We start from the raw sequence: 25795 nt of genomic DNA on the forward strand, positions 1-25795 counted from the left end.
TTTTAACTTTATTTGCCCGCCAAAGATCTTAAATCCCGCAAGGTGAGGTTAATTTATATTTCATTTGCATTTTTATTTTATCTGCCTGCCTAGTGCTATTTAGCTCTACAAAATAAGGTTAATTTGCATTTCATTTTACTCATTACATTTTTACTTTATTTACCTATCCGGATCTACTTAACTTTGCAATGTAAGACTAATTAGTATCATTTTTCTTATTTTTATATGTCTGTCCCTTATAGGTAATACGAAGTATGACTATATACAAAAATGTCGAAATTCTGTTGAATTTTCAAAAACTGCAAAATCTTGTAAAATAGAGACTGTACATTGCGTGGGTAAAAAACAGTGCTTAACTCATTCATTTTTCGTGATTGAAGCTTTTATTTGAAATTTGTTGTCGTAGATCAACTATATAAGTCACTTGAGTTATGGAATTATGAAAATTTCCAATCCTTAAGTGATTTTACGGTTTTTAACCGACTATAAATTTTGATTTTCATTTGACTAGTAACGACTTTGAATTAAATATATGTTTACATCAGAGTGAATCTTACTATACCAACAAATTAATACCAAAACCAATAAAGTAAGGCACTGTGCATTCACACCTCCAATCTGCGTCTTTTTGGACTCGTGTCCTAAAATGATATGTTAAAATGAGAGTACACATAAAACTTATAGATCACAATGGCCTTGCAGATCCCCTGACATGACTGTGCTTCTCTAGCTAGGTGGACGTGAAATTAAAATTAAAAGAGGGCCTACACTATGGATAATATACGGCCATTTTCAAATCTTGGCTCCCATCACAACAGTCCAAACCATTGATCTGTTGCGGCCTACCTAATGATCATTTTGGGCTGGTTTTCTCTGATATTGCTCACACGCGTGCCACTTCAAAGGCGAGTACAGGCATTGTAATTACCGCATGATATTGTATATGAGAAAGCTTACCATGCAACTTTTTGTAATTTCTGCTCATGTATCACTTTAGTGGAAAATCCAATCCGTTAAATGGGTGGACCTCACCAAGAAGATTATCTCTAGAGAGAAAATCAAAATAATCGACAATCAGGTGGACAACATGGATACGTTTTGTCAGAAAAGAGGCCGTACATTGACTTCAACGGTATAGCCCGCCTGATCAAGTGCACCATCCTGGGTTTGTCCCAGTGGATATCTATAACGAACGTTTTTTGAACGGATCGGATGTTATCAAAATTGACACGTCAGCGGAAAATAAAGACGTTGTATGTGAACTTAATATACAAAACGATGTAAATGACCATTCTGTCCTTGTACAGGTAGAGAAGGAGCTGTGTCGCTTCATAATTCTCAATGGCGCCTCAAACGAAAGAAGAAGAAGAAGAAGAAGAAGAATTCAGCGAGAATGTTGCCCATCACCCTCCTGCTCCTCCTTCCCAGGTAAATTACATGTTTAACCTACAGCGTGTGTGGGCCCCACCTACTCCTTCTTCCCAGGTAAATTACATATTTAACCTACAGCGAGTGTGGGCCCCACCTACTCCTTCCCAGGTTAATTACATGTTTAACCTACAGCGAGTGTGGGCCCCACCGTTATGTGTGCATGGCATCCAATTCGTCAATCGCGCGCTCCCACTCATTTTCTCCTTGGCGCCGAAAAATCAGGCAGACCCAACACTCAGGTGGGCCACACCATGTAACATTTTAGAGTCATGTGATGTGGTCCACCTCAGTTTAGGAGTGACCCCCCCTTTTTTTTCTGGGGTGTCCATTCATCCTGGTGGGGCGCATCGTCCGAATGGATTGAATGGCATGTGCAAGAATCGGTAGAGGCAACGCGCAATTGGAAGGTTTTTGACTGTGAGCGTTCCCACTCCAGCTGTTCCCTGTGGTGTGGCCCACCTGAGCTTTGGGTCAGCATGATTTTAGTGAGGCGCACTTGATGGACGGATTGGATGTCGGATGTCGTGCATATATCATGATGGGCCTCACACATGAAGTTTTCAGGTTAAGCTTAACCTGCAAAGCTTTGTGGTGAAGCCAGGCCTCACAATGGTGCAACCAAATGCAACCCAAGCCCTGATATTTAGTACATAACTACTTTTAAGTTAACTGAAATGAGATCAAAACTCATTTTAAAGTGGCAACCAAAAAGGGCCATAGATTTCCTCGATTCATCATAATTTTGTTAACCCAAAATGTCTCTAATTTGATTTTATCCTTCTTAATTTGGTAAAGGTACTGATTCTTTTTTGTTTTATTAATTTAATGGTTGATTGATCTTGGTGCTTCCTTCAACAAACTTTTGTGTTTTCACCTCTAGAGGCAGTTTATGTGCAAGTCAGTTATCTTTGAACTACAAGGTGCAGATGTCACCTTGCCAATTTTGTTTTTAGAACTGAAGCACCAGAAGCATTCAAGATGGTTGTTTACGTTAGGAATTCATAAAGTTCAACTGTAATGAAGTTTTTTTAGATGGTGACAGAAAATGTAGTCTCTCATTATTCATAATCTCCAGCTCGAATAATCACTGTGATAAATGGTGTTCTTGTGTTTTTTTTTTTGGGGGGGGAAGTTGCTTCACTCTTAAAAATAACAAAGAACGTGCTTTATTTATGCTGCTTTGCTGGGGCTGTTTATATTTTCCAAAGCTGCTGGTTTTCCTTGTTTTAGCTGTCCATTTTGGTGCTAAGAACATGTCACAAGTCTACTTCCTATCTATCAAATGCTTATCTGATAATTATTGCCTTCTATGCTGCAGTTATTTGACATCACAACGACTGTGGATCCCAGCTATATAATCTCTCTGATACGGAAACTTATACCACATGGTGGGAGAACGCAGCATGATTCTCAGGGAGTAAATAATCACCGTGATTCCATTCATGGATCAGACAGCAGGGGTAATGAAAGTGGGGAAGCACATATTGTTATGGATTGTGATAGATTTGTTCATCAGAAGTTGACTGATGAACTAGGAGAAATGTTAAGTCATCAGTCTGTAGACAAGAAGGCTTACACAGATATTCTCATTGTCGATAATGAGATGAACCCCGAATTCGTAAAGAGAAAAATAAATGAGGTTTTCCATGATGATTCTGAACAACCTGGAGTGTCATTGCCAGAAGAACCCTGGGAAGAGCATGGCTGCATTTTATGGGACCTTGCTGCAAATAAAACTCATGCAGAATTCATGGTACTCTTGTCTTTCCTCTCATTAATTTCAGTCACGGTTTATCTTTTCTCAACAATTCAGATCTTTAGTCAACTGAGGAACTGGCTGTTTAATTCCAAATGCTGACTTCTGTGTAAATTACTTACATTCTTGTTCTTAAAATAAGTATTGAGCTGTCCTTTCATTTATTGTCCTTAAAAAAATATATAATGTAAAAGAGCGAAAAAATAGAACTGAACAAAATAGACCAATTCTAAAAGCCGACCTGTAGCGAACGGGGTTCATTAGAAAAGCTGCGAATCACAGATTGTGAGCCAAAATTTGAAGCAAACAAACTTGCAAGCCAGGTAACTGGGTCAGTAGTTACATAGTATGGATAATCTTTCTTAAGAAGGTAAGAAGCTGATTTTATTTTATTTTTTTTATTAAATACCAAACAAATAATGTCGCGCCCTGCACTTTGGATACAGAGTGTGCACCCTTAGACCTGAGTTACGGTCCATGACTCGTACACTAAGTGTACATAAATCCACCCATCATATAGTTATTAAGAGGCACAATTACATGTATTCTAGATTGTCATCACATTAACACTCATACACCCAATTGTTTCCACTTCATTTAATAATACTTTATCCATAACATTCTCATTCATAAAATAAATTCTCAAAACCAATCTAAGTCTACTCATTTGGGACTTTATTCAATTAAAATAATCAATCAACATCTACTAAAGTTATAACTATAAACGTTTTCAAATTTAATCAAATCAGTAACAATTAAAATAAATGGAAACTAAAACTCCTAAAATAAATCTCAAAATCAATTCAGCCGTCTAATGCAGCGAGCGTGTCTTCCGCCAAATACGGCCATTGGTCTTAAGTTTCATCCACAAACCCGGCTTCATTTTCCGGTACCTGATTAGATCTTCCGGCATCATTTGTCTTTGTACGGTTGTTAATCCACATCGTTAGTTGGCCAGTTTAGTGAGTGAACCCAGCATGGTTCATTCGTAGCACAATATACGATATCATAATCAAACTGAAATAGTGTGTATGCAGTATGAGTATGGATGCAGAGATGTCATGACATACATGTCAAGTGGTATGATCGTCCACTTGCTTAGGTTGGATCTTCGTCAACCCGAAAACTGTACCCTCTAGACATCCACTTAGGTAGGCATTGGTAATCATACATCTACTCCGTGAGTAGGCATCCACTATCGTGGGGTAACGAATCCACCGGGCGTAACCATTCAGGGAGATCCTCCAGGAACTCAAGGCACAAGGTGTGCATGCATTCTTAATGGATCTCTGTCAACTTGAAAATTGTACCCTCTAGACATTCACCATAGGTAGGCATGGGCAATTTGTACCCGTCAGATATCTACCTAGGTAAGCATGGGTAATCATACATCTACTCCGTGAGTAGGCAACCACTATTGTGGGCATCTGGTAACGAATCCACCGGGCGTAACCATCCAGGGATATCCCCCAGGAACTCAAGGCACAAGGTGTGCATGCATTCTTAATGGATGCATATAATGTATGCTCAATGTTTATGCATCGATATGTACAATCAACTAGATACATCTCTCTGTAAGAGAAAACACAGATTTATGATATCAATGATTGACATTTGTGCATGTTTAGCTTTCATTAGAACCTTCCAAGGCATATATCATAAAGCAAGGATCATAATTATACAACGTTTCAACAATCATACAACAACCACATCAATCAGAACAATCTTAATCATCAAATCATCTATCTTAATCATGTAGATATGAGACATGTTAGGATTCACTCACCTATTTGTGGTAAGGTTGAATCCTTCAATTAATCTGACGTTTTGGAATCTATGCTTCGAATCCCTATTAAGATGATTTAGCATTCAACAAGTTTAATCCCATATTCTACTAGCAAGTGGGGTCCACCTTTGATTCCAGTAAGATGACCTAACATTAACTCTTTAGTTAAAATTTGGAAAACAACGGGGGCGTTGATCAATGTAGTCAGCTTGAGGGCCCTCGAACGATCGACCATGGATCGATGAAAAATCAAATTTAGTTCCTCAAGTCTTTGGACACTTTTGGCCACCTTTGATCGATCGAACCCTGCTCGTTGATCGATCGAGCATGGACGGATTAAATCAGTTTGCTTGATGGACAATTTTGATCATCATCGATCGAATGAGTTCGATCGATCGAGATCGCTCGAGGATCCCCTCGATCGATCGAACATTGAGTTCGATTAGTCAAGCCAGGTTACGAATTTTGGAATTTGGTCGCTGGACAAAAATCGACCCTCTTCGATTGATCAAACCCTTCAACCGATCGATCGAAGTCAGACGGGTTCTGTCTGTTACAAAAACTGCTTTTTCGAAAATTCTAGGGTTTTTCTACTTGTTCTTTAATTTTGATGGATTCCATTGATTATGGAATTGAGTCTAACCATCCAATGATTTTCCTCATAGTCGAATTCAAACCAAAGGATCGCTAAGATATGAACATCTACAACTTGATAATTGAAATGGTTTTCGACAAAACTATTATTAACTATAAAATTCCGCAGATCGTTGCGGGAAACTATTCATTAATCCAATCTAAGGTTTGAGGCTCTAGCGCAATTTGTCTTAAGATCTGTAGATTTAGATTTCCTTAGACTGAAACAACTGGATTTCTCATAGTTAATCATCATTGTTGCAGAAACTTGTTCAAAAACAATATTCTATTGTTCAAAACTTCTCCCTTGGATCAAACGAGGACTTAGGGTGAATCCACCATGTCCATTGGTTGAATCTAGGGCTTTTAGGTAGGAAATTACATAAAAATAAGAAAAGAAGATGAAAACTCACCAGCGGAGGCTCTTCTTTCGTAGGGCTTCTCTCTCTATTTGCTATTTAATTTAGGGTTTTCTGTAGGAATTTCCTGCAGCTTTTCCCTTTAAATAGAGAAAGCCCTCATTCTAGAAGATTTCCATCAGGAATTGCTAGTTTTAGCAAAAATACAATTTATGTGGTGTGGGGAATCGATCCACTGACCTATCCCTCTGTTGAGAGTGTTTTTACTAACTGGCTAAGTGCTTGGTTTTATTAATAAAGGAAAAATCAAATTATTAATTTGCTGAGTCAGGGACTCAAGTGGGTCACAAAAATCAGGGTTTTTACAAATAAGATTGGAGGAATTAGTCAGTAAAAAAATAATAAGGCATCCATTTTCTTTCACAGAAATCTTTTCTCATCAAGTGGGATGATGATTTTAAATTCAAATGAAGACCAGAGTTGATCTAATGATTTTGAGAACTAAAGATTCATGGAGGAGATGTTTGAGTTCAACTTCCTGTTCTATTCTTCAAAACGTCCTCTTGCGGTAGTCAGGTCATGAGATCAATAGTTAACGTACTCTTCCTTTTACATTATAGTCCTCATCTTGGTAGACTACATCATATCTCATTCTTCCTTTTACGACATGAACCTCCAAATCTGAATATCACTTTGGACTCTTGATGCAGGACACATGATTTAATGCTAGCGTGCAACGTGGAGATTATGAAAGAGTATATAAAGTAATTCAATTAACAAAAGATGCTAACCCACCACGTAATTAAGAGTAAATAATAGGAAATAAAATATGATTTAACCTAAATCACATGCCTGCATGCTAAAAAATCACATAAATCAATTAAAACTAGGCCCGATAGAAGGATAGAACTTCCAATTTAGCATAAGCATGTTCCACACTCAAGGGACAGATTTGTAGGTTTTATGATTAAGGTTAGGAAATAGAAAATTTTGAAAATTAGTGTTCATGGGAATTGAGAATTTTGGAAATTGGAGAAAATAGGAAATTGAAGATCTAGGGTTTAAACGGTTGTGATGGAAGGGAAAAGAGGAAGACAAGAGAAGAAGAAGAAGAATACCTTTCAAAGAAGAGAAAAAAGAATGATATATCTTGGGGAATCCACCACCAAATAAGCTTATACCCAATGTTTTAAATATCAACGATATCGACCGATATATCTTGTATCCCACCTGTGCGATACGAAACGCATAGGTAGTGTCAATATATCCCACATGTTTGATTCGGTGAGCATTTTTAATTTTCGATCACTTTTTTTTTCCTGTTGAAATTATGTTAAATCAGTGCTAAATGGTTATAAATCCATTGGTTCTTCATGTTTTGCATGAAAAATCATGGAGTTGAGCTTTGATTTCAATATCCATTAGTGCTTCATGTTCTCCTTTTTTATTTTTTTTTCCTCAAAAATCTCCTTCAACTAGCTGTCAATTGAGACTAATTTCAGAGTATTTAGGAGTACTTAGTGAAACGATCATCACGTACATTCTAATTTTGAAATTTGAGTGTAGGTAGCTCGTCTGATTTGGGGAAATTGGGGAAAAATTCAAAATTTCTCCAATTTCTCTCAAATTGCTTGCAATGTTGCACTCCAAACATGAAATCAAGCATGTATGAGGGTTGATCTACTGATTTGTTAAGTCCTTGTCAATTTTCAGAAAATAAAAATCATTTTTAATTAAAAATTAATAAATTTTATTTATTTATTTTTTTCAAAATTTACCTTCAACCAGCTGTCAATTGAGACTAATTTCGAAGTATGTAGGAGTATATGATGAAATGGTCATCACATACACTTTAAATGTTATGCATTCAATTTGAATATGGTTGCATTAGTTCAGTCAGACAACACATAACTTAGGACCCTATACAAAGGAAACCTATTATGTGCACTTCTTTTTTTTTGATATGTTATGATTTAAAAGTGTGTATTAAGGTATTTTCTAACAATCCCTTAAGTTTCATTAAAAAATTCAACCATTTCCCCAATGTTTCCCCATGTATCCCAAAAAGTGCGGTAAATTACCTGATACAAACGATATATCCCATGCGATAACCGATATGTATCTGTATCCCAAGGATGTGATACGTAACATGATATCGATATTTCGAACCACAATTCAATTGGAAGGGAAGGTTTCTCACAAACCCTAGAACACGAGGAGGGAAATTCCTTCACACAAGAGAGTTTCTCTCTTTTTTCTTTCTTCTCAATAACACCACTACGGTTGGAACTCCACCCCCTTGTGGTTTTATAATTAAAAATTCAACATAATTACAACTATGCTACTCACTTAAGTGAAGTGGCCCATCATCCAAAATAAGAAAATTAAAACATTTATAATTAATATCAACCATCAAATAAATCCTAAAAATAGCAAAAAATATAAAGAAAGCAAAATTAGAGTCTAAGGGGGCCAGGTTAGGAAGATCTGGTGGCCCGATGGCCTAATTGACAAGATCCAATGGTCGGATCGACACAAAATAGAAATCCTATGACTAAAATGGTCTTCTAAGCAGCCCACATGCATCGTCCCAAAGTGGAGTCTTCTTGATGCACGTTCAATACATGTAGGGTCTTCAAAATGGCCCAACGGGCCCCATCTGGTACTCGTCTCCCATCCATAGAAAGCTACGCTGATGTAGGTAGTTGTCTCTGTCTCTGGTACACCCGAGTAGGTCCTCTGATGTTCCTATCAACTCTCTCATCGGTATAGAAGTTATTTGATCTGGTGATAGCCGAGGCTTTTGTTTCATGTACATGGTGCGACGATAATAAGATGACAATGTTAAGGCCAGATCCACAAAGGTGGATCTTGGGTAAGGTATTTTGGCACAACTTATGGAGGCAAAAGCCTTTTGCAGCTTTTGGGATCGACGTACTTAATGACAATTTTTCTCCAGCTCGGGGAGATAGACGTGTCCATGGGTGGATACCACCCATTACATTATTCATGGAGATCCATCACCTATTTCATTACAAGAGGAGTGCCATTGTAATTTGTTACAATTACGTTGTACTGTTGATGCAGGACATGAAATTCAAACATGATATGCAAGATCTCAGGTTTAAATCATACTAATTCAGAACAATCACATAATAATTCCACATCCCACACAAAAGCTCAAACATTCAAACAAGGGAAATCCGCACGGGTCCGGGCCTACATAGGCTAGGGCTGGATCTATGAAAATTATGAACCAAATGATGTTCAAAGACAAGCAATAATCATCCACACATGCACAATAACCAGTCCCAATTCCAAGGGATTTACCAATTTCAATTCAAGGAACCCTAGGGTGAGAAAAGGGGCAAAGAAATTAATGATAATGCAATCTAGGGTTAGGGTTTATGAAAATTAGGGATGAAGAGAGGAAAACAAGAGAAAAACCTGACCTAGAAATAGCTCCCGCATGCAGACGGTGCCCCAGGGCTGACGCACGTGCACAGATAGGTTGGCCACACGTGTGATGAAGGGCCGCCTTCCCAAATTGGCTTCTTGGCCCTGGTCGGCCAGGCTGGGGCTGCAAAACCTCCAAATTTCACGTCGATCCGGGTTGTGGTCTGGGCGTGGTGCTCCGTCGAAGTTTCAGCCCTCTTGTAGGGCTAGTTCTGAAAACTGGTTGTGGAGGGATGAACAACTGTAAAACAAACGGATTGGGCGTGAAGATGGTTGTGGGAAGGATGAAATAAGATGGAGGGGCGGATGGAGATACACTTAGTTTCCCACCACGGTAGTTAACCATTCGAAAAGGGAGGGCTTCACACCCACTTTAATCTCAGCCCTTGGAAAAGGGAGGGCTTCACACCCACTTTAATTTTTCCACAACTCAAAAACTCAGAGAGCATAAAAACCACGCAAGAATTTTTATTCAACTTCAATGAATCCAAAGAACCACAAGGGGTGCCTATTTATAGGGAAAATCCTATACCCCTAAACTTGCGCTATGTGCACAACCTCTTACTTTGCAATGAAGTAAACAAAAATAAAAACCAAACAAAGAAATCCAAAGTGTTCATGTTGTTCTAAATAATAACAATAAGTAAAACCTAAAATATGAAATCAATCCGACTAGTGGGCCACGATCATGAGATCCCATGGTGGGCTTTTCTTGACTGTCGGGCCTACTCTTTTGAATCAAAACTTCGTCTCCTAACTAGGAGGCCCTTCCTGGACGTCGTCATCGATCCAGATCGACGGTTAGGTCTTCCTCCTTCTGGCGTACGTGCATTAAGAGGCGGCGTGCGTGCGTGTGCGCGCGTGATGTCCCCATCAACTGTACTGCTACAATTTTTCCTTATTCAGAGTTTTATGTCAAATTATTTTATTTGGGGATAAATGGCCGAGATTGGACCAGGCTAGGGTTTTAATGTTATGCATAGTGGATTTAAATATGCTTTATGAGCTTTTGTTTAGACATTTTTTTGAAGGATAATGGAATTTAGGGAAAGGAAATCGCATTCGATTTTGGTTGGATACTTGGTGTGGAGATCGTCTGCTTCAAGAGGATTTCCCTAGGCTATCCCGCATTGCTTCAAATAGGTTCATTTCCATTGATGGGTGCTATTTGATAGTTGGCGGATCTGTGGCTCGGGCTCCCCTGTGTTGAAGGAACCTAACAAATGAGGAAATTTTGGAGTTCTCTGACTTGTTGTCTTGGTAGGAAATGTGGTCCACATAGTTTAAGAAGAAGATTCGCTAGTTTGGCTAGCCCATGGGCCGGGTTGCTTTTCCGTCCGATTGTTCTTCAATTTGATTTGCGGTTCTTCTCAATCTCTTTCTTTCCCTTCACATTTGTAGTCTTATGGGTCTCCTCGGGTGACGACTTTTGTTTGGTTAGTGGGAAGAAAAAGAGTGCTTACCATCGATAGCTTACAGAGGAGATCCCTCATTATCCCAAATATTTGTTTGATGTGCATTGAAGATGCAAAATTGATAGACCATCTCTTCATCCATTATTAGTTTACTTGGAAGGTGTGGGGCTATTTTATTTTATTTTTGGATGCGTTTCATATCTATTGGGTGATGCCAGATTCCGTGACAGTTCTCTTGTGGGCTTCGCACGAAGGTGGGAAGGCTATTTGGAGATTGCTGATTATGGCAGTTCTATGGTACATTTGGGGGGAGCGAAATAGGTGATGCTTTCGCAATAGGAGGCTATCGCTTCAAGAGGTTATCAAGAGTATTTAATGTAATGTGTTGAGGTGGGCCTGTTATGTGAAGGTAACCAATGCCGACAATTCCCTTTTATTGAGCTGTAGTTTTGGGTTGTATTCTTTTGTGCCTTTTGGCGCTATTCTAATAGATTTCAGTTATCTAAAAAAAAGGGAATTTTATTGAGAGAATGCCGAGATGGTGCAAAAACTATAAACTACATCCGAAACAAAAAAGAATAATTACAATCCTTAGGAGAGGAGATACAAGAAGCCCATTCTACGACGAGAATATAAGCCTTAAGAGGAAACATTTCCCACCTTAGAAGATTCATTACGAAAACATCAACTATTTTTTTCTCCCCAGATTGCCCACAGGATGACAAGAAAAGCTAAAAGCTAAAGAGCCCTCTTTTGTTTTCCAAGGGAAACCCCTTGCCATACAGAGAATTGGGTTCCCATTGAGGCCGTCATAACCCACGTGGCATCAAAGAGCCAAAATAATATGGCTCCATATCTGTCTAGCTAAGGGGCAGTGGATGAATAGGTGATCATCAGATTCAACATTTTCCATGCACATAACACAAATATTGGGAAGACCATAGCTCTCTTTTGAAGATTGTGAATGATCAAGACTCTGTTTCTTCCATCTAGCCAACCAAAAGTCGCCACCTACGAAGGAGCTCCATAGTGCCACACGTGAGATGTATGCAGGGTATCCCAAATCGGTTACGTATCGGCCGTAACGGCCGATACGTAACGGTAACGGTGGGACCCGTTACGAGCACGGCCGATTCGAACGGCCAAACGTTTATAGTGCCATACTGGACAAAAAAAAAAAAACCTTACCTTCTTCCCTTTCTTTTCTTCTTCTTCTTCTCTTTCTTCTTCTTCTTCTTCTTCTTCTTCTTCTCGAGCATCCCTCGCTTCTGTTCTTCTTCTTCTTCTTCCTCTCTCTCTCACGCTCTCTCTCCCGCTCTCTCAATCTCTTCTTCCCCCTTTCCCTCTTTTCTTCTTTTCTTTCTTTCCCTCTTTTTTTCTTTTCGTTTCCCTCTCTCCTTTTTTTTAAATTTTTATTTGGCATTGATTGCTGTAGGTATGTGTCACGCAAAGACGAGCGCCGACACTCCTCGAGCTCCGAGTTGTACGACGGTTCAAAGGAGATCAAAGTTATATGGGCTCCACGGTGATGTATTTATTACATCTAAACCGTTCACCTATTTTCAAAGATCATTTTAGAGCACCAGCCAAAAAATGAATTATATCCAGAGATCATCTGGACCACACCAAAAATTGCAGCAGGGATAATGATTTTCACGGTTAAATAATTTGTAGGGCGCACGGTAACGTTTATTTTCCATCCAATCAGATCAGACCCGAGTGGGCCCCACCATAATATATATGTTTTATCCATATCGTCCATCCATTTTGCCACGTCATTTTAAGTCAGGATTCAAAAAATTAGTAATATCCAAATCTCAGGTGGACCACACCATAGGAAATAGTGGTTACAGAATGCTCACCATTAAAAATTTCCTAAAATCCACTGTAATGTTTATTTTCAATCTAACATATTAATTGGGTCATATTGACGTGAATGAAGGGAAAACACACATGCCAGCTTGATCTAAAACTTTTCTAGCCCCCAATAAATTTTTAACGGTGAATGTTTAATTATTATTGTTTCTTACGGTGCAATTCACCCGAGCTTTGGATGTGCCTCATTTTTGGGCTCATGCCCTAAAATTATTTGGCAAAATGGATGGATGGTGTAGATATAACACATTCATCACGGGTGAGGCCCAAAAAACTTTGACACGTGTGCTGCACTTTACATACAAGTCCCTCCTAATTCAAGCCTTAAAAAATTGTACACGAGACATATTAACTTGAAATTTGACAATTAAATTATGGACTGCAATTGCTAACTCACAATGCCAAAATCAAATTATTTGAATAGTTTTAATTGTTAATTTGTGAACTTTTATTTTTTAAAATAGGGCCTTTTGATTTTTTTTTTTTTTTTTTTGATTCACTATCCAATAAGTGTCCACCAATTTATAAGTGGGATAATGACAATAAATGGCATGAATTTGAGGCTGATTTGGAGAATAAATTGGTCCTCCAAGTCAGCCCCAAATTAGCAACGCCATCTACCTGAATTTAATTTCATTTTTTTAAAGAACTATTGGGAGAAATGATATCAAGATGTTAAGTATATAAATTACATATTTAAAAAATTAAATATATGAATTTTGTAGTCATATTCAAATTACCTGGTTAAAAAATTAATCAGACAGTCCGATACAACTTCTCACCAAAGAGTGGACCGTTACACCACCATAAACATGTTCCAATTTATAAATGAACGCATATTTGGAATGCTTAGAATATTCTGGATTTAATCCATATTTTTTCATATTTTTTTGGCAAAAAAAAAAATTTGCGCCGTTACGGGCCGTTACGCCCTCGTATCGCCGTTACGGCCCCGTATCCGTATCGGTTTCGGAGGGCACCGTTACGCCAACCGATACCGATACGGGACACCTTGGATGTATGAGACATGGGAGCAATTATGATCGAGGACTGGAGAAGGGAAAAGAAGGATCAAACTAAGAATTCATCGGATTTACCTTTGAGCCAAAGGATACTATCTCGATTGCCCCTGGTCGGAAGGCAGTGCTAAAGGCGATGGAGAAGTGAAACAAGCTCTTCCACTTACTCATCTAATAGGTTCGTTAGGCAAGGTGGGGTCCACACCACCTCATCACCACTCCATGAAAAACAACTGGAGATGGAGATGTCTTTTTCCACGGCGAGGTGAGCTAGCCTTGGGAAGTCTGACTTAATAGGAGAATCTCTAAGTCACACGTCTTCCTAGAAATGGATCCTTTCACCATTGCCAAGGGGGAAGCCCACCCATTCTAAGAACTTTTTTTTAAAAAAAAAAGAAAAGCTAGAGGTCCCTTTCCATGCGATGAAAGCCTTATACATCGAGCAGTCTTTGAACCATCAACCACCAGGATGGCAACCACCCCCCTGGGGCTTTGAAAGGCTTGCAAATCTCGTTCCAATCCATGAGGTGAAACTTTTTCTTGTCGTCCGTCCCTTTACCGCAAAAAGTTCCTTCTTAGAGGCTCTAGCTTGGCTAGAACAAGCTTTCGACATTTAAAGAGACATGAAATACAGGGGTAAGTTCGATAAAACAACCTTGATGCGGGTGAGACGACCTCCCAATAATAGATATCTACTTTTCCACTTGGACAACTTTCTCTCATACCTTTCCATAATGATGTCCTAAAGGTGCTTAGCTGACGTATTGATGCATAAAAGGAAGGCTGAGGTAAGAGGAGGGAAAGGAGGCTGCTTGACAACTATAGATACCTACCAACTGTGCAATTTCTTCCTTGGGGAGATGAATACTCAACATCTCGTTGGCAAAAGTATAGATATATCATATATGTAATAGAAGCGGAAGGAAAGGTGTGGCTTGTAAGCTAGATGTAGAGAAGGCATACAATCATGTTGATTGGGGCTTCTTAGATTATATGCTGGGTCGGTTAGGGTGTGGAAGGAGATGACGAACATAGATGCAGATGTGTGTCGCATCTCCAAAGTTCTCCATTATGGTCAAGGACTCTCTAAATGGCTATTTCTCTTCTTCTAGGGGATCGCGGCAAGGGGATCCATTATCTGCATATCTGTTTGTTGTGGTAATGGAAGCACTTGGTCAGATAATAGAGAGAGGGGCAATGGTAGATCTCGTTTGGGGCTTTGGAATAGATAACTCCGACTTTCAAATAACTCATTTGCAATATGCGGATGACACGTGCTGTATTGTGAAGCTGATGAGGAGATGATGGAAAGTTTGCCGATGATAGTGGTTTGTTTTGAAGTGGTGTCCAGTCTAAAGATAAATATCGGCAAAAATGAGTTGTTGGGTGTTGGTATCTCGAGGGCCGAGGTGTCTTCATTTGTGAGGTTATTTGGGTGTAGGGAAGGATCATTCCCAACCACGTATCCTGGGTTACCTTTGTGTATGGGTAAGCCTCCTGAACGGGTCTGGGACACAGTCATTGAAATATTTGAAAATAAACTATTACAGTGGAGAAGCATGTATTTGTCTCTCGGGAGAAGGATAACTATGATTAAGGCGACTATGTCCAACTTTCTGATTTACTGTCCCTTTTTAAATGCCCAAAGTCGGTATTGGATAAATTGGAAAAAGTTATGAGAGGCCTCTTTTGGAAAGGTATGGAAGAAAAGAAAAAGTTCAATCTCATGAAATGGGAAGATGTATGCAAGCCAATGAGCCAAGGGGCTGTGGGGTTGAGAAGTGTGGAGGTGGTTAATCAAGCCTTGCTAGGTAAATGGGTATGGAGATTTGGGGTGGAGGAGGGGGGTTTATGGAAGGAGGTAATTGGGAGGAAGTACGAGTTAGGCTTCGGGGGTCGGTGGATGCGGTCTTCGTCTCTCTATAGATCTTTTTATCTATGGAAAGTGGTTAACTCGATAAAAAGCAAGGTATGGGAAGGGGCGAGTAACTCATTGGGAAATGGGCAAAAGATTAGGTTCTGGGATGATATATGGGTCGGGGAGCAAAAATTGGGGGTTATATTTCCTAGGTTAGCAAGTATATCAAGAGAAGAGGGGATGCTAGTGGCTAGTTGTTATTCCTTACAAGGAGAGGAAGTTATTTGGGCCCCGTTGTGTAGAAGGAATTTAAATGATGATGAATTAGTGAATTTGTTGAACCTTTCAAAGGTAAAGCCGGAATCTTCAGAGCAAGACTCAATGGTGTGGTTAAAAGAGAAGTCATGAAAATTCTTAGTTAGGTCACTCTTCAAAATGCTTACTGCAGGTCAGTTGGTTAATGGGATTACTCCGACAGCTCCAGTGTGGTTTTACGGGGCTCCAACAAAGGCGGCAACATTAGCTTGGTTAGTGGGAGGTGTAACGAGGTGCTCACAGTGGATAACCTTCGTAAAAGAAAAATGATTCTCTTGAATATTTTTATCTTGTGCCTTAAAGATGAGGAGTCGATGGATCATTTATTTATCCATTTTGAGTTTGCTTGTCAGATGTGGATAAATTTTTTTCATCTCTTTCAAATATTCTGGGTATGTTCAAAATCAATTGGGAATTTCTTCATGATGTGGCACAAGGTCAAGGAGAGTCTAGTCCCCATCGAGTTTGGGTCATACAAAGAGTCCCTGTGGTGTGATGTTTTACCTATGGATGTGGGACATGTTATCCTAGGTAGACCATGGCTATTCGATAATGATGTCAACATCTTTGGCCGTTCGAATGCGTGTACTTTTATGTATAATGGTAAAAAGATCAAACTTAATCCCATGCCACCTGAGAATACACTAGGGAAGAAGAAGGATGAGAAGGTAAGTGAGCCTAGAGAAATGGGGAAATCCAAACCTAAGTCTTTACATATAATCAGCGCAAGAGAATTTGAAAAAGAGGCTAAGGAGGATTCTATGGTGTATGCCCTTGTGGCTAGAGAAATTACACATGAGGTTCCATCAGAGTTGCCCCGTGAGGTGACCTCGGTCCTGAAGGAATACGGTGATGTATTTCCTGAAGACTTACCGAATGAGTTGCCACCTATGAGGGACATACAGCATGCCATTGATCTTGTCCCAGGGTCTACTCTACCGAACCTTCCTCACTACAAGATGAACCCTGCAGCGCATGCAGAGTTGAAGAAGCAAGTTGATGAGCTTCTGCAAAAGGGTTTCATCCAAGAGAGTATGAGCCCGTGTGCTGTGCCTGCATTGTTGACGCCAAAGAGAGACGGCACGTGGCGCATGTGTGCGAACAGCCGTGCCATAAACAAAATTACTGTCAAGTATAAGTTCCCTATACCTAGACTTGATGATATGCTTGACATGATAGCCAAGTCCACTATATTCTCTAAGATAGACCTCAAGAGTGGATATCACCAAATCCGTATACGCCCAGGAGATGAGTGGAAGATGGCGTTTAAGACGAAAGATGGGCTGTATGAGTGGTTGGTCATGCCCTTCGGCTTGACTAACGCACCCAGTACTTTCATGCGGGTGATGACACAAGCTTTAAGGCCGTTCATGGAAAAATTCCTAGTGGTGTACTTTGACGATATTCTTATTTATAGTACCACTAAGGAATCACACCTTGAACATTTAAAGAAGGTCTATAGTGTCTTTAGGAAGGAAAAGTTGTACGCTAATCTTAAGAAATGTGCATTCATGTCTAACCAAGTTGTGTTCTTAGGATTTATAGTGTCCTCTGAAGGGATGCGCGCAGACCCTGAAAAAGTCAGGGCCATAGTTGAGTGGCCAGAACCAAAGAACATTCATGAAGTGCGAAGTTTTCACAGCCTAGCAACTTTTTATCGTCGGTTCATTAGGGGTTTTAGCACGATCATGGCTCCCATTACCGAGTGCATGAAAAAGGGAGAGTTCGTGTGGTCTAAAGCCGCTGTCAAGGCTTTTAAAGAAATTAAGGGCAAGATGGTGGAAGCTCCTGTCATGCGTCTACCTGACTTTCTAAAGTCTTTGTAGTAGCGTGCGATGCGTCTGGTGTCAGTATAGGTGGAGTGTTGAGTCAAGAAGGACAACCAGTGGCCTATTTCGGTGAAAACTGAATGAGGCAAAACAAAAATACTCCACTTACGACAAAGAATTTTATGCGGTAGTGCAATCCCCGAGACATTGGTGATACTACCTCCTACCATAAGAATTCGTTTTGTTTTCTAACCATGAGACTTTGAGATATTTGCATTCTCAGAAGAAACTCAACCCAAGGCATGCCAAGTGGGTAGCGTTTCTTCAGGAATATTCGTTTGTTTTGAAACACAAGGCCGGGGTTGAAAACAAACCAATGGATGCCCTTAGTAAGAGAGTGGCGTTGCTCAACTCCTTGAGTGTAGAGGTAGTCGAATTTGAGCAACTGAAAGATGAATACCCCATATGTCCTGATTTTGGGGGTACTTACACGTCGCTTTCTAGTGACCAGCATATTATGGGTGGATATGTTCTTAAAGATGGCTTTCTTTTCAAGGGAGACAGACTTTGTATTCCCGTATGTCCCTTCGTGAATTCCTCATCTGGGAGCTTCATTCGGGAGGGATAGGCTGGCCATTTTGGTCGTGATAAGACCATTGCCCTCGTGGAAGATCGTTTATATTGGCGCCTCACGCGAGACGTAGCCAAAGTTTTAGGGCGGTGTCGAATGTCAGCTCGCAAAGCAAAGAAAGCAAAATACTAGGTTGTACACGCCATTGCCCGTGCCACATGCTCCGTGGCAGGACATTAGTATGGACTTCGTGCTCGGGCTTCCCAAGACTATAAAAAGCACGATTCCATTTTTGTCGTTGTGGACCGTTTTTCTAAAATGGCACATTTCCTCCCATGTTCGAAGACGTCAGATGCGTCTCATGTTGCTCGTATCTTTTTTGATGGTGTGGTGCGTCTCCATGGGTTACCTAAAACCATAGTGTCTGATCGTGATGTTCGATTTACTAGCTATTTTTGGAAGACAACGTGGCACATTATGGGAACTCATTTGCAATTTTCTACTGCTTACCACCCACAAACAGATGGTCAAACTGAAGTGGTAAACCGTAGCCTTGGAAATCTTCAACGTTGTCTAGTGGGTGAACATGTTAATACTTGGGACCTAATTTTACCTACTGAACTTGCTTATAATGGGTCAGTTAATAGATCTACAGGGTTGAGTCCTTTTGAAATTGTAAGTGGTTATAAACCTAGAATGCCCATAGATCTCTTACCTATGTCTGTTACCCAAAGGTCTTCTGAGTCAGCCGATGCATTCGCACGCCATATTCATGATTTGCATACACATATTAGACAGCGGTTAAATAAGAGCAATGATGATTATAAAGTTTCAGCTGATTCTCATCGTAGAGTGTAAGAATTTCAAGAAGGAGACTATGTAATGGTGCGAATAAGGCCAGAGCGATTCTCTCAAGGATCTGCAAAGAAATTACAAGCACGTAGTGCTGGACCATTCAAGATATTACAAAAGGTTGGGTCCAACGCGTATCGGGTTGACCTTCCATCTGAAATGAGCATTAATCCAACTTTTAATGTGGAAGATCTAGTCCGTGCCCATACTCCCATTGTTGATACATCATCCCTTTCATGGCCTTTTTCTGAGTTTGCTACCCAACCCCTTCCACCCCCTCCTCCACCCATTACCCATAAAGAAGCAATTGAGAAAATCTTGGATGACGAGATAGTATCCACGAGAGATGGGGGTTTCCAAAGGTATCTTGTCAAGTGGAAGAACAAACCATCGTCTGAATCTACGTGGCTGTCGGGCGACGCATTGCAGGGTATTGATCCAGATCTACTTGAGCGCTACAAAAGTTTCAACTCGTCGGGGTCGAGTTTTTCTCACCCGAGGGGAATTGATGCGGACACAGGTGCATTCAAGGTGTACCAACGAAGAAAGCGCCAACCACAAGTGCCGTCCTTGTGGATAGGCGAATATTGAGGAGTTGAAGACCTTTCACATGTGATTGGACATATAGAAGACCCCACTTAGGGAAGACACATGTGAAGGAAGATTGGAGAAAGAGGACCGAGCGCCCAAACTTTCCCATACTTATGTTATTTGCACGTTTTTTGACTTAGTTAGCGGTCTTTTAGTAATCTTATATCTTTATTTGCTTATCCTAGGGGTATTTTAGTAATTTTATGTCTTTATGTGCTTATTTAAATTGGGTAAAGCCCTAAACACTATTTTCAACTATTGATTAATGATTAGCATTCCGTTTGGTTTCCTCCTTCTTCTCTTCTCTATAATGGTGCTTCTTCTCTCCCTTTGATCTTCTTCTTCTAATTTCTTCTTGTGCCCTTCCAACTTCCTCAAGGTAATAACTTTCTTCTTTTTATTTTTTCAGTTTTGGCTAATTCTTCTTCAATCAAAATCTTGAGAACCGATCTAAACCCTAAATCCCCAAATTCTCAAATCCCTAATCCGAGAAACTTCTTGGTTCTTGGACTAGTGATCTTCATTGATCGATTGGGTGTGACCATGCAAGATCGGGAGGTCTCATCCTCGCCGGATCCAACCTAAGTAGTAATTGAATTCCATACTCCATGGTTGTAGTGATGGCCCGCTCCATTGCATGTTTCCTTTATGATTTTCTTAGTTATGATGATTATTGTTAGAATTTTAGATCATTTATTCCTTTTATTTCCATTGTTTAATTATGTCCATGAGCATGCATCATAATTAGGGCTGTCCTAAAGGTGCTTAGCTGACGTATTGATGCATAAAAGGAAGGCTGAGGTAAGAGGAGGGAAAGGAGGCTGCTTGACAACTATAGATACCTACCAACTGTGCAATTTCTTCCTTGGGGAGATGAATACTCAACATCTCGTTGGCAAAAGTATAGATATATCATATATGTAATAGAAGCGGAAGGAAAGGTGTGGCTTGTAAGCTGGATGTAGAGAAGGCATACAATCATGTTGATTGGGGCTTCTTAGATTATATGCTGGGTCGGTTAGGGTGTGGAAGGAGATGACGAACATAGATGTAGATGTGTGTCGCATCTCCAAAGTTCTCCATTATGGTAAAGGACTCTCTAAATGGCTATTTCTCTTCTTCTAGGGGATCGCGGCAAGGGGATCCATTATCTGCATATCTCTTTGTTGTGGTAATGGAAGCACTTGGTCAGATAATAGAGAGAGGGGCAATGGTAGATCTCGTTTGGGGCTTTGGAATAGATAACTCCGACTTTCAAATAACTCATTTGCAATATGCGGATGACACGTGCTGTATTGTGAAGCTGATGAGGAGATGATGGAAAGTTTGCCGATGATAGTGGTTTGTTTTGAAGTGGTGTCCAGTCTAAAGATAAATATCGGCAAAAATGAGTTGTTGGGTGTTGGTATCTCGAGGGCCGAGGTGTCTTCATTTGTGAGGTTATTTGGGTGTAGGGAAGGATCATTCCCAACCACGTATCCTGGGTTACCTTTGTGTATAGGTAAGCCTCCTGAATGGGTCTGGGACAAAGTCATTGAAATATTCGAAAATAAACTATTACAGTGGGGAAGCATGTATTTGTCTCTCGGGAGAAGGATAACTATGATTAAGGCGACTATGTCCAACTTTCTGATTTACTGTCCCTTTTTAAATGCCCAAAGTCGGTATTGGATAAATTGGAAAAAGTTATGAGAGGCCTCTTTTGGAAAGGTATGGAAGAAAAGAAAAAGTTCAATCTCATGAAATGGGAAGATGTATGCAAGCCAATGAGCCAAGGGGCTGTGGGGTTGAGAAGTTTGGAGGTGGTTAATCAAGCCTTGCTAGGTAAATGGGTATGGAGATTTGGGGTGGAGGAGGGGGGTTTATGGAAGGAGGTAATTGGGAGGAAGTACGGGTTAGGCTTCGGGGGTCGGTGGATGCGGTCTTCGTCTCTCTATAGATCTTTTTATCTATGGAAAGTGGTTAACTCGATAAAAAGCAAGGTATGGGAAGGGGCGAGTTACTCATTGGGAAATGGGCAAAAGATTAGGTTCTGGGATGATATATGGGTGGGGGAGCAGAAATTGGGGGTTATATTTCCTAGGTTAGCAAGTCTATCAAGAGAAGAGGGGATGCTAGTGGCTAGTTGTTATTCCTTACAAGGAGAGGAAGTTATTTGGGCCCTGTTGTGTAGAAGGAATTTAAATGATGATGAATTAGTGAATTTGTTGAACCTTTCAAAGGGAAAGCCGGAATCTTCAGAGCAAGACTCAATGGTGTGGTTAAAAGAGAAGTCATGAAAATTCTTAGTTAGGTCACTCTTCAAAATGCTTACTGCAGGTCAGTTGGTTAATGGGATTTCTCCGACAGCTCCAGTGTGGTTTTATGGGGCTCCAACAAAGGTGGCAACATTAGCTTGGTTAGTGGGAGGTAACAAGGTGCTCACAGTGGATAACCTTCGTAAAAGAAAAATGATTCTCCTGAATATTTGTATCTTGTGCCTTAAAGATGAGTCGTCGATGGATCATTTATTTATCCATTTTGAGTTTGCTTGTCAGATGTGGATAAATTTTTTTCATCTCTTTCAAATATTCTGGGTATGTTCAAAATCAATTGGGAATTTCTTCATGATGTGGCACAGGGGAAGGTCAAGGAGAGTAGGTTCGAAAGTTTGGTGATTATGTCTTCTGGTGGGTATTTGGTCCATATGGTTGGAGAGGTTTGCTTTAGGAATTGTGAGGGGCGAGTAGAGGAAGTTTTCCGTAGGGCAAAGGTGCTATTGGTTGAATGGCTTAAAGCGTTGAAGGTGGATATCCATTTGCCCGATTTATGGGCTGCTTTGTAGTAGCTTCCTGTGCTCTCTTTTTTTTTTTTTGGTATATTTGTAATTATGGTTGCCGCTAGTTTTATTTATTGAAATGCACCGTTTCAAAAAAAAAAAAACCCAACATCTCGCTCTAGCAACATTGACTTTGAGATCCACCACCACTTCAAAAGAACGAATAATCATCCGGAGTTTATCCACCATGATGTCGTCAGCTTCGTAAAGGAGGATCGTGTCATCCACCATGATGTCTTAAGCTCCTGATCAAGCTGATCAGTCTGAAATCTTTTAAGCTGTCCACCCCCCGATACCTTCGGAATGATGGTGATAAAGGATGCCCCTAACAATGTCGACAACCGGAACCTCTAATGGAATTCAGACATGAAATCCATGATGTCACCTTTCATTGACTCCCAGAACTCCTGAAAAAAGACAACTGCTGCCTCTCTCTCTCTCTCTAAAAAAAAAAAAAAAAGAAAAAAAGAAAAAAAGGACAGCTGCTGCCTTGACCTCTTCCTCCAAGAATGGAGATTCAAGGGAAGTGGCATCAGTCAAGTAGAGAGTCAAAATATTTATTGCTGGATTTTGAAGGTTTTTGCAGAAATTTAACTCTATTGTGAATTTGTTGATCCTATTGTTGATTTTTCTTCTCTATTATCGAATCTGTTTGTGGATTTTGTCTTGCTTAGGATATTGACGAGTAAAAGGATTGATTTGTACAATCTGCCCTAGTTTGCACCACCCAGTGGGCTGCCAGACTGATTGACACCCTTACTATTTCACTGCTGGCAGTTCTTCTTTTGGTCTCAATCCCAGTGGGCTGCTAATGTTCTAATTGGTGCATTAGTACTATTCAAGTGTAGGTTGCATCTTGAATTCATTGATTTTATTATTATCATTTTTTGAATAGCTCAGTTATGCACTAAAACTGTACTGGAGATTGTTGCCATGAGTTGTACATTTGAACGTGTACTGAAATATTGACTTCACTATGTCCTATGAAGTATGTATTCAGACTTCCCTTTTGAGGTCTAACAATCACTATGCAAATGTTATTGTTTACTGACTGGATATCTGTAAGTATACACTTAATCAACGTGTACTGGAAATTGTTGCCCTGAGTTATACATTTGAACACATATTGAAATATCAACTTCACTATGTACTCATGAAGTATGCATTCAGACTTCCCTTTGAGTTCTTAAGTTCTAACAACCACTACGCAAATGTTAAAATTTACTGACTAGATATCTGTAAATTATCAGGTTGAGAATCTTTTACTTGAAGTGCTGTTAGCAAATCTTATTGTTTCTAAATCTGTGCGTGTCACGGTAAGTCATGTTGCAAATCTAGTAGCAGAAATGTATTTCTTTTCAGTTATACAATTCCTATTGATGTAATGTTGACCAAATTTTTGTCCTTGATCCAAAATTTATTCTTCTATTTGTACAAACTTGTTTAGTAGATTATTATTTGATGACTTGAGCTGGTATCAATTACTTGAATATAAAGATTGAGAAATCCCATATGGAGCATTGTTGCCTATGTCAACAATTGCTATCTTCTTTTCATCTTAGGGCCTGTTTGGATAGTGGGAAAAGAAAATAAAAGAAATCAAAACTATATTACTCAATGATGTTTTCCCAAGATTTCCATGAGACATGGACTCCCTTGGATTCCTTTTTTTTTTTTTAATTTTATTGGGGGGGGGGGGGGGTGCTCTTGTTTTGATAGGAAGTGGACATTTTTGATAGGAAGTGGACATCTGATAAAGCTCTCATATTGGTTACCTCGTATATTGTGCATGAGAATTGGAGTATAGTGTTTGGGTTATGATTGCTTTTTGAAATCCAATATTTCTTTGCTAGTGAAACCTTCCATCTTGGGAAAAGTCATTCATATTCTTTTCATTCCCACTGTCCAAACAGGCCCTTAGTTCAATTGTTTAATATCTCGTAAAATGGATGAGAACATTTTAAAAGGACTTTTGACCCTTTTGAAGATCATATTGTATAATGGGGTAGATGTTTGATGCCTACTCGTATGCAGATCAAGGTGCACATTCAGTGCATATATCATATTTGGTATTTCAATATATTCTTGTGCATAAGATGAATTTTGAATTCATATCATACTAAACAAAACTGCGCTACACATGGAGAGCGAAGTGTCATAGACTGATCATCTCCAAGGAGCTCTTCAAGGGACTTAGCCAAATTATGCTCATTTTGTACACTGGAGACTTTTGTACATACGTGTGGAGAATTCTAGAGTATGATAGAGTTGCGTAGTGTAGATATCTCATATCTCTGGAAGTTTAGTCCCTTGATGTTAGGCCCAGGGCCGGAAATTGGCTCGTTTGTGCAACTCAGGGGGGGGCACACTAGAAGGAATAATCGAGAGGAGATGCCCACCTGTAGGTGTTTGGGTGGGCTCACCATGATGTACATGTGTTGTCCAACCTGTTCATTGTGGGGATGAACGGACCAGCTAAAAATGTGGCTCCACCACATGATTTTTGAGGTTTTAGGCATGATTTGGAATCGTTCTGTGGTGTGACCCACACCCACCTGAGTTTTGGATCGAGCTGCTTTTTGGGGCGTTCCATTTTCATGGTAGGCTGCATTTGATTCGGATGGCACACAATCAAGGCGCGCCCCCCATGTGCAACACACAATCAGAAAATGATGGGTCTCAATAGCATGCTTATGTGGAATATATCACAAAGTTAAATGATGATCCATCTCCTTGAACCATCTTCATCTAACATACTTCTTAGTCAATTAGTGCATTTTAAAACACGCCAGTCTCATTTTATTTATTTATTAATTATGTATATTTTTTAGTGGTTCTGGAATTAGTTTTTGTGAGCAGCACACTGTTATTACAAATATGATCTCTGTTTTGTTTGTCTACAGGAGATTTGCTTGGGAATCCTTGGGAATCTGGCCTGCCATGAAGTTCCTAGAAATGCTATAGCCTCTTCTAATGGGTTGATTGAAACGATTGTTAACCAATTGTTCTTAGATGACTCCCTCTGTCTCTCTGCAACTTGCTGGTATTTATGATTATGTACTTGTAAATCCTATTCTAGTTTTCGTTATCTGAATCATTTGCTGCTTAGTAGTGACCTGGTTGGTATATCATTGTGCCATGAATGTTCTTTCTTTTTTCATCCAGAATTTTATACTTTCCTATCTCTGTTCAGTACCTCAAATTATGGATTTGATTTGAAATATTGGAATAATGGTTCCTAGTAAGTATGAATAATTGTCGACTTGACCAATGGTGAGAACTGCTTGTGGT

General features: G+C 39.8%; 1 protein-coding gene across 2 annotated transcripts in view; it reads left to right on the forward strand.

Annotated features, from left to right (window-relative positions):
* The first annotated feature begins 1305 nt into the window (after positions 1-1305).
* LOC131253163 (uncharacterized) overlaps positions 1306-25795 on the forward strand; it is a 72433-nt gene continuing 47943 nt past the window's right edge. Inside the window, exons 1-4 of one of the 2 annotated variants that reach the window (XM_058254028.1) lie at positions 1306-1428; positions 2750-3184; positions 23755-23820; positions 25408-25547. In XM_058254028.1, coding sequence (XP_058110011.1) covers positions 1342-1428; positions 2750-3184; positions 23755-23820; positions 25408-25547 — 728 coding nt within the window. In that variant the 5' untranslated portion in view covers positions 1306-1341. The remainder of the gene's footprint in view (positions 1429-2749; positions 3185-23754; positions 23821-25407; positions 25548-25795) is intronic. The other variant, XM_058254037.1, reaches the window with a different exon arrangement.

The sequence above is a fragment of the Magnolia sinica genome, chromosome 1 (genome assembly GCF_029962835.1).
Source record: "Magnolia sinica isolate HGM2019 chromosome 1, MsV1, whole genome shotgun sequence".
Classification (NCBI taxonomy): Eukaryota; Viridiplantae; Streptophyta; class Magnoliopsida; order Magnoliales; family Magnoliaceae; genus Magnolia; species Magnolia sinica.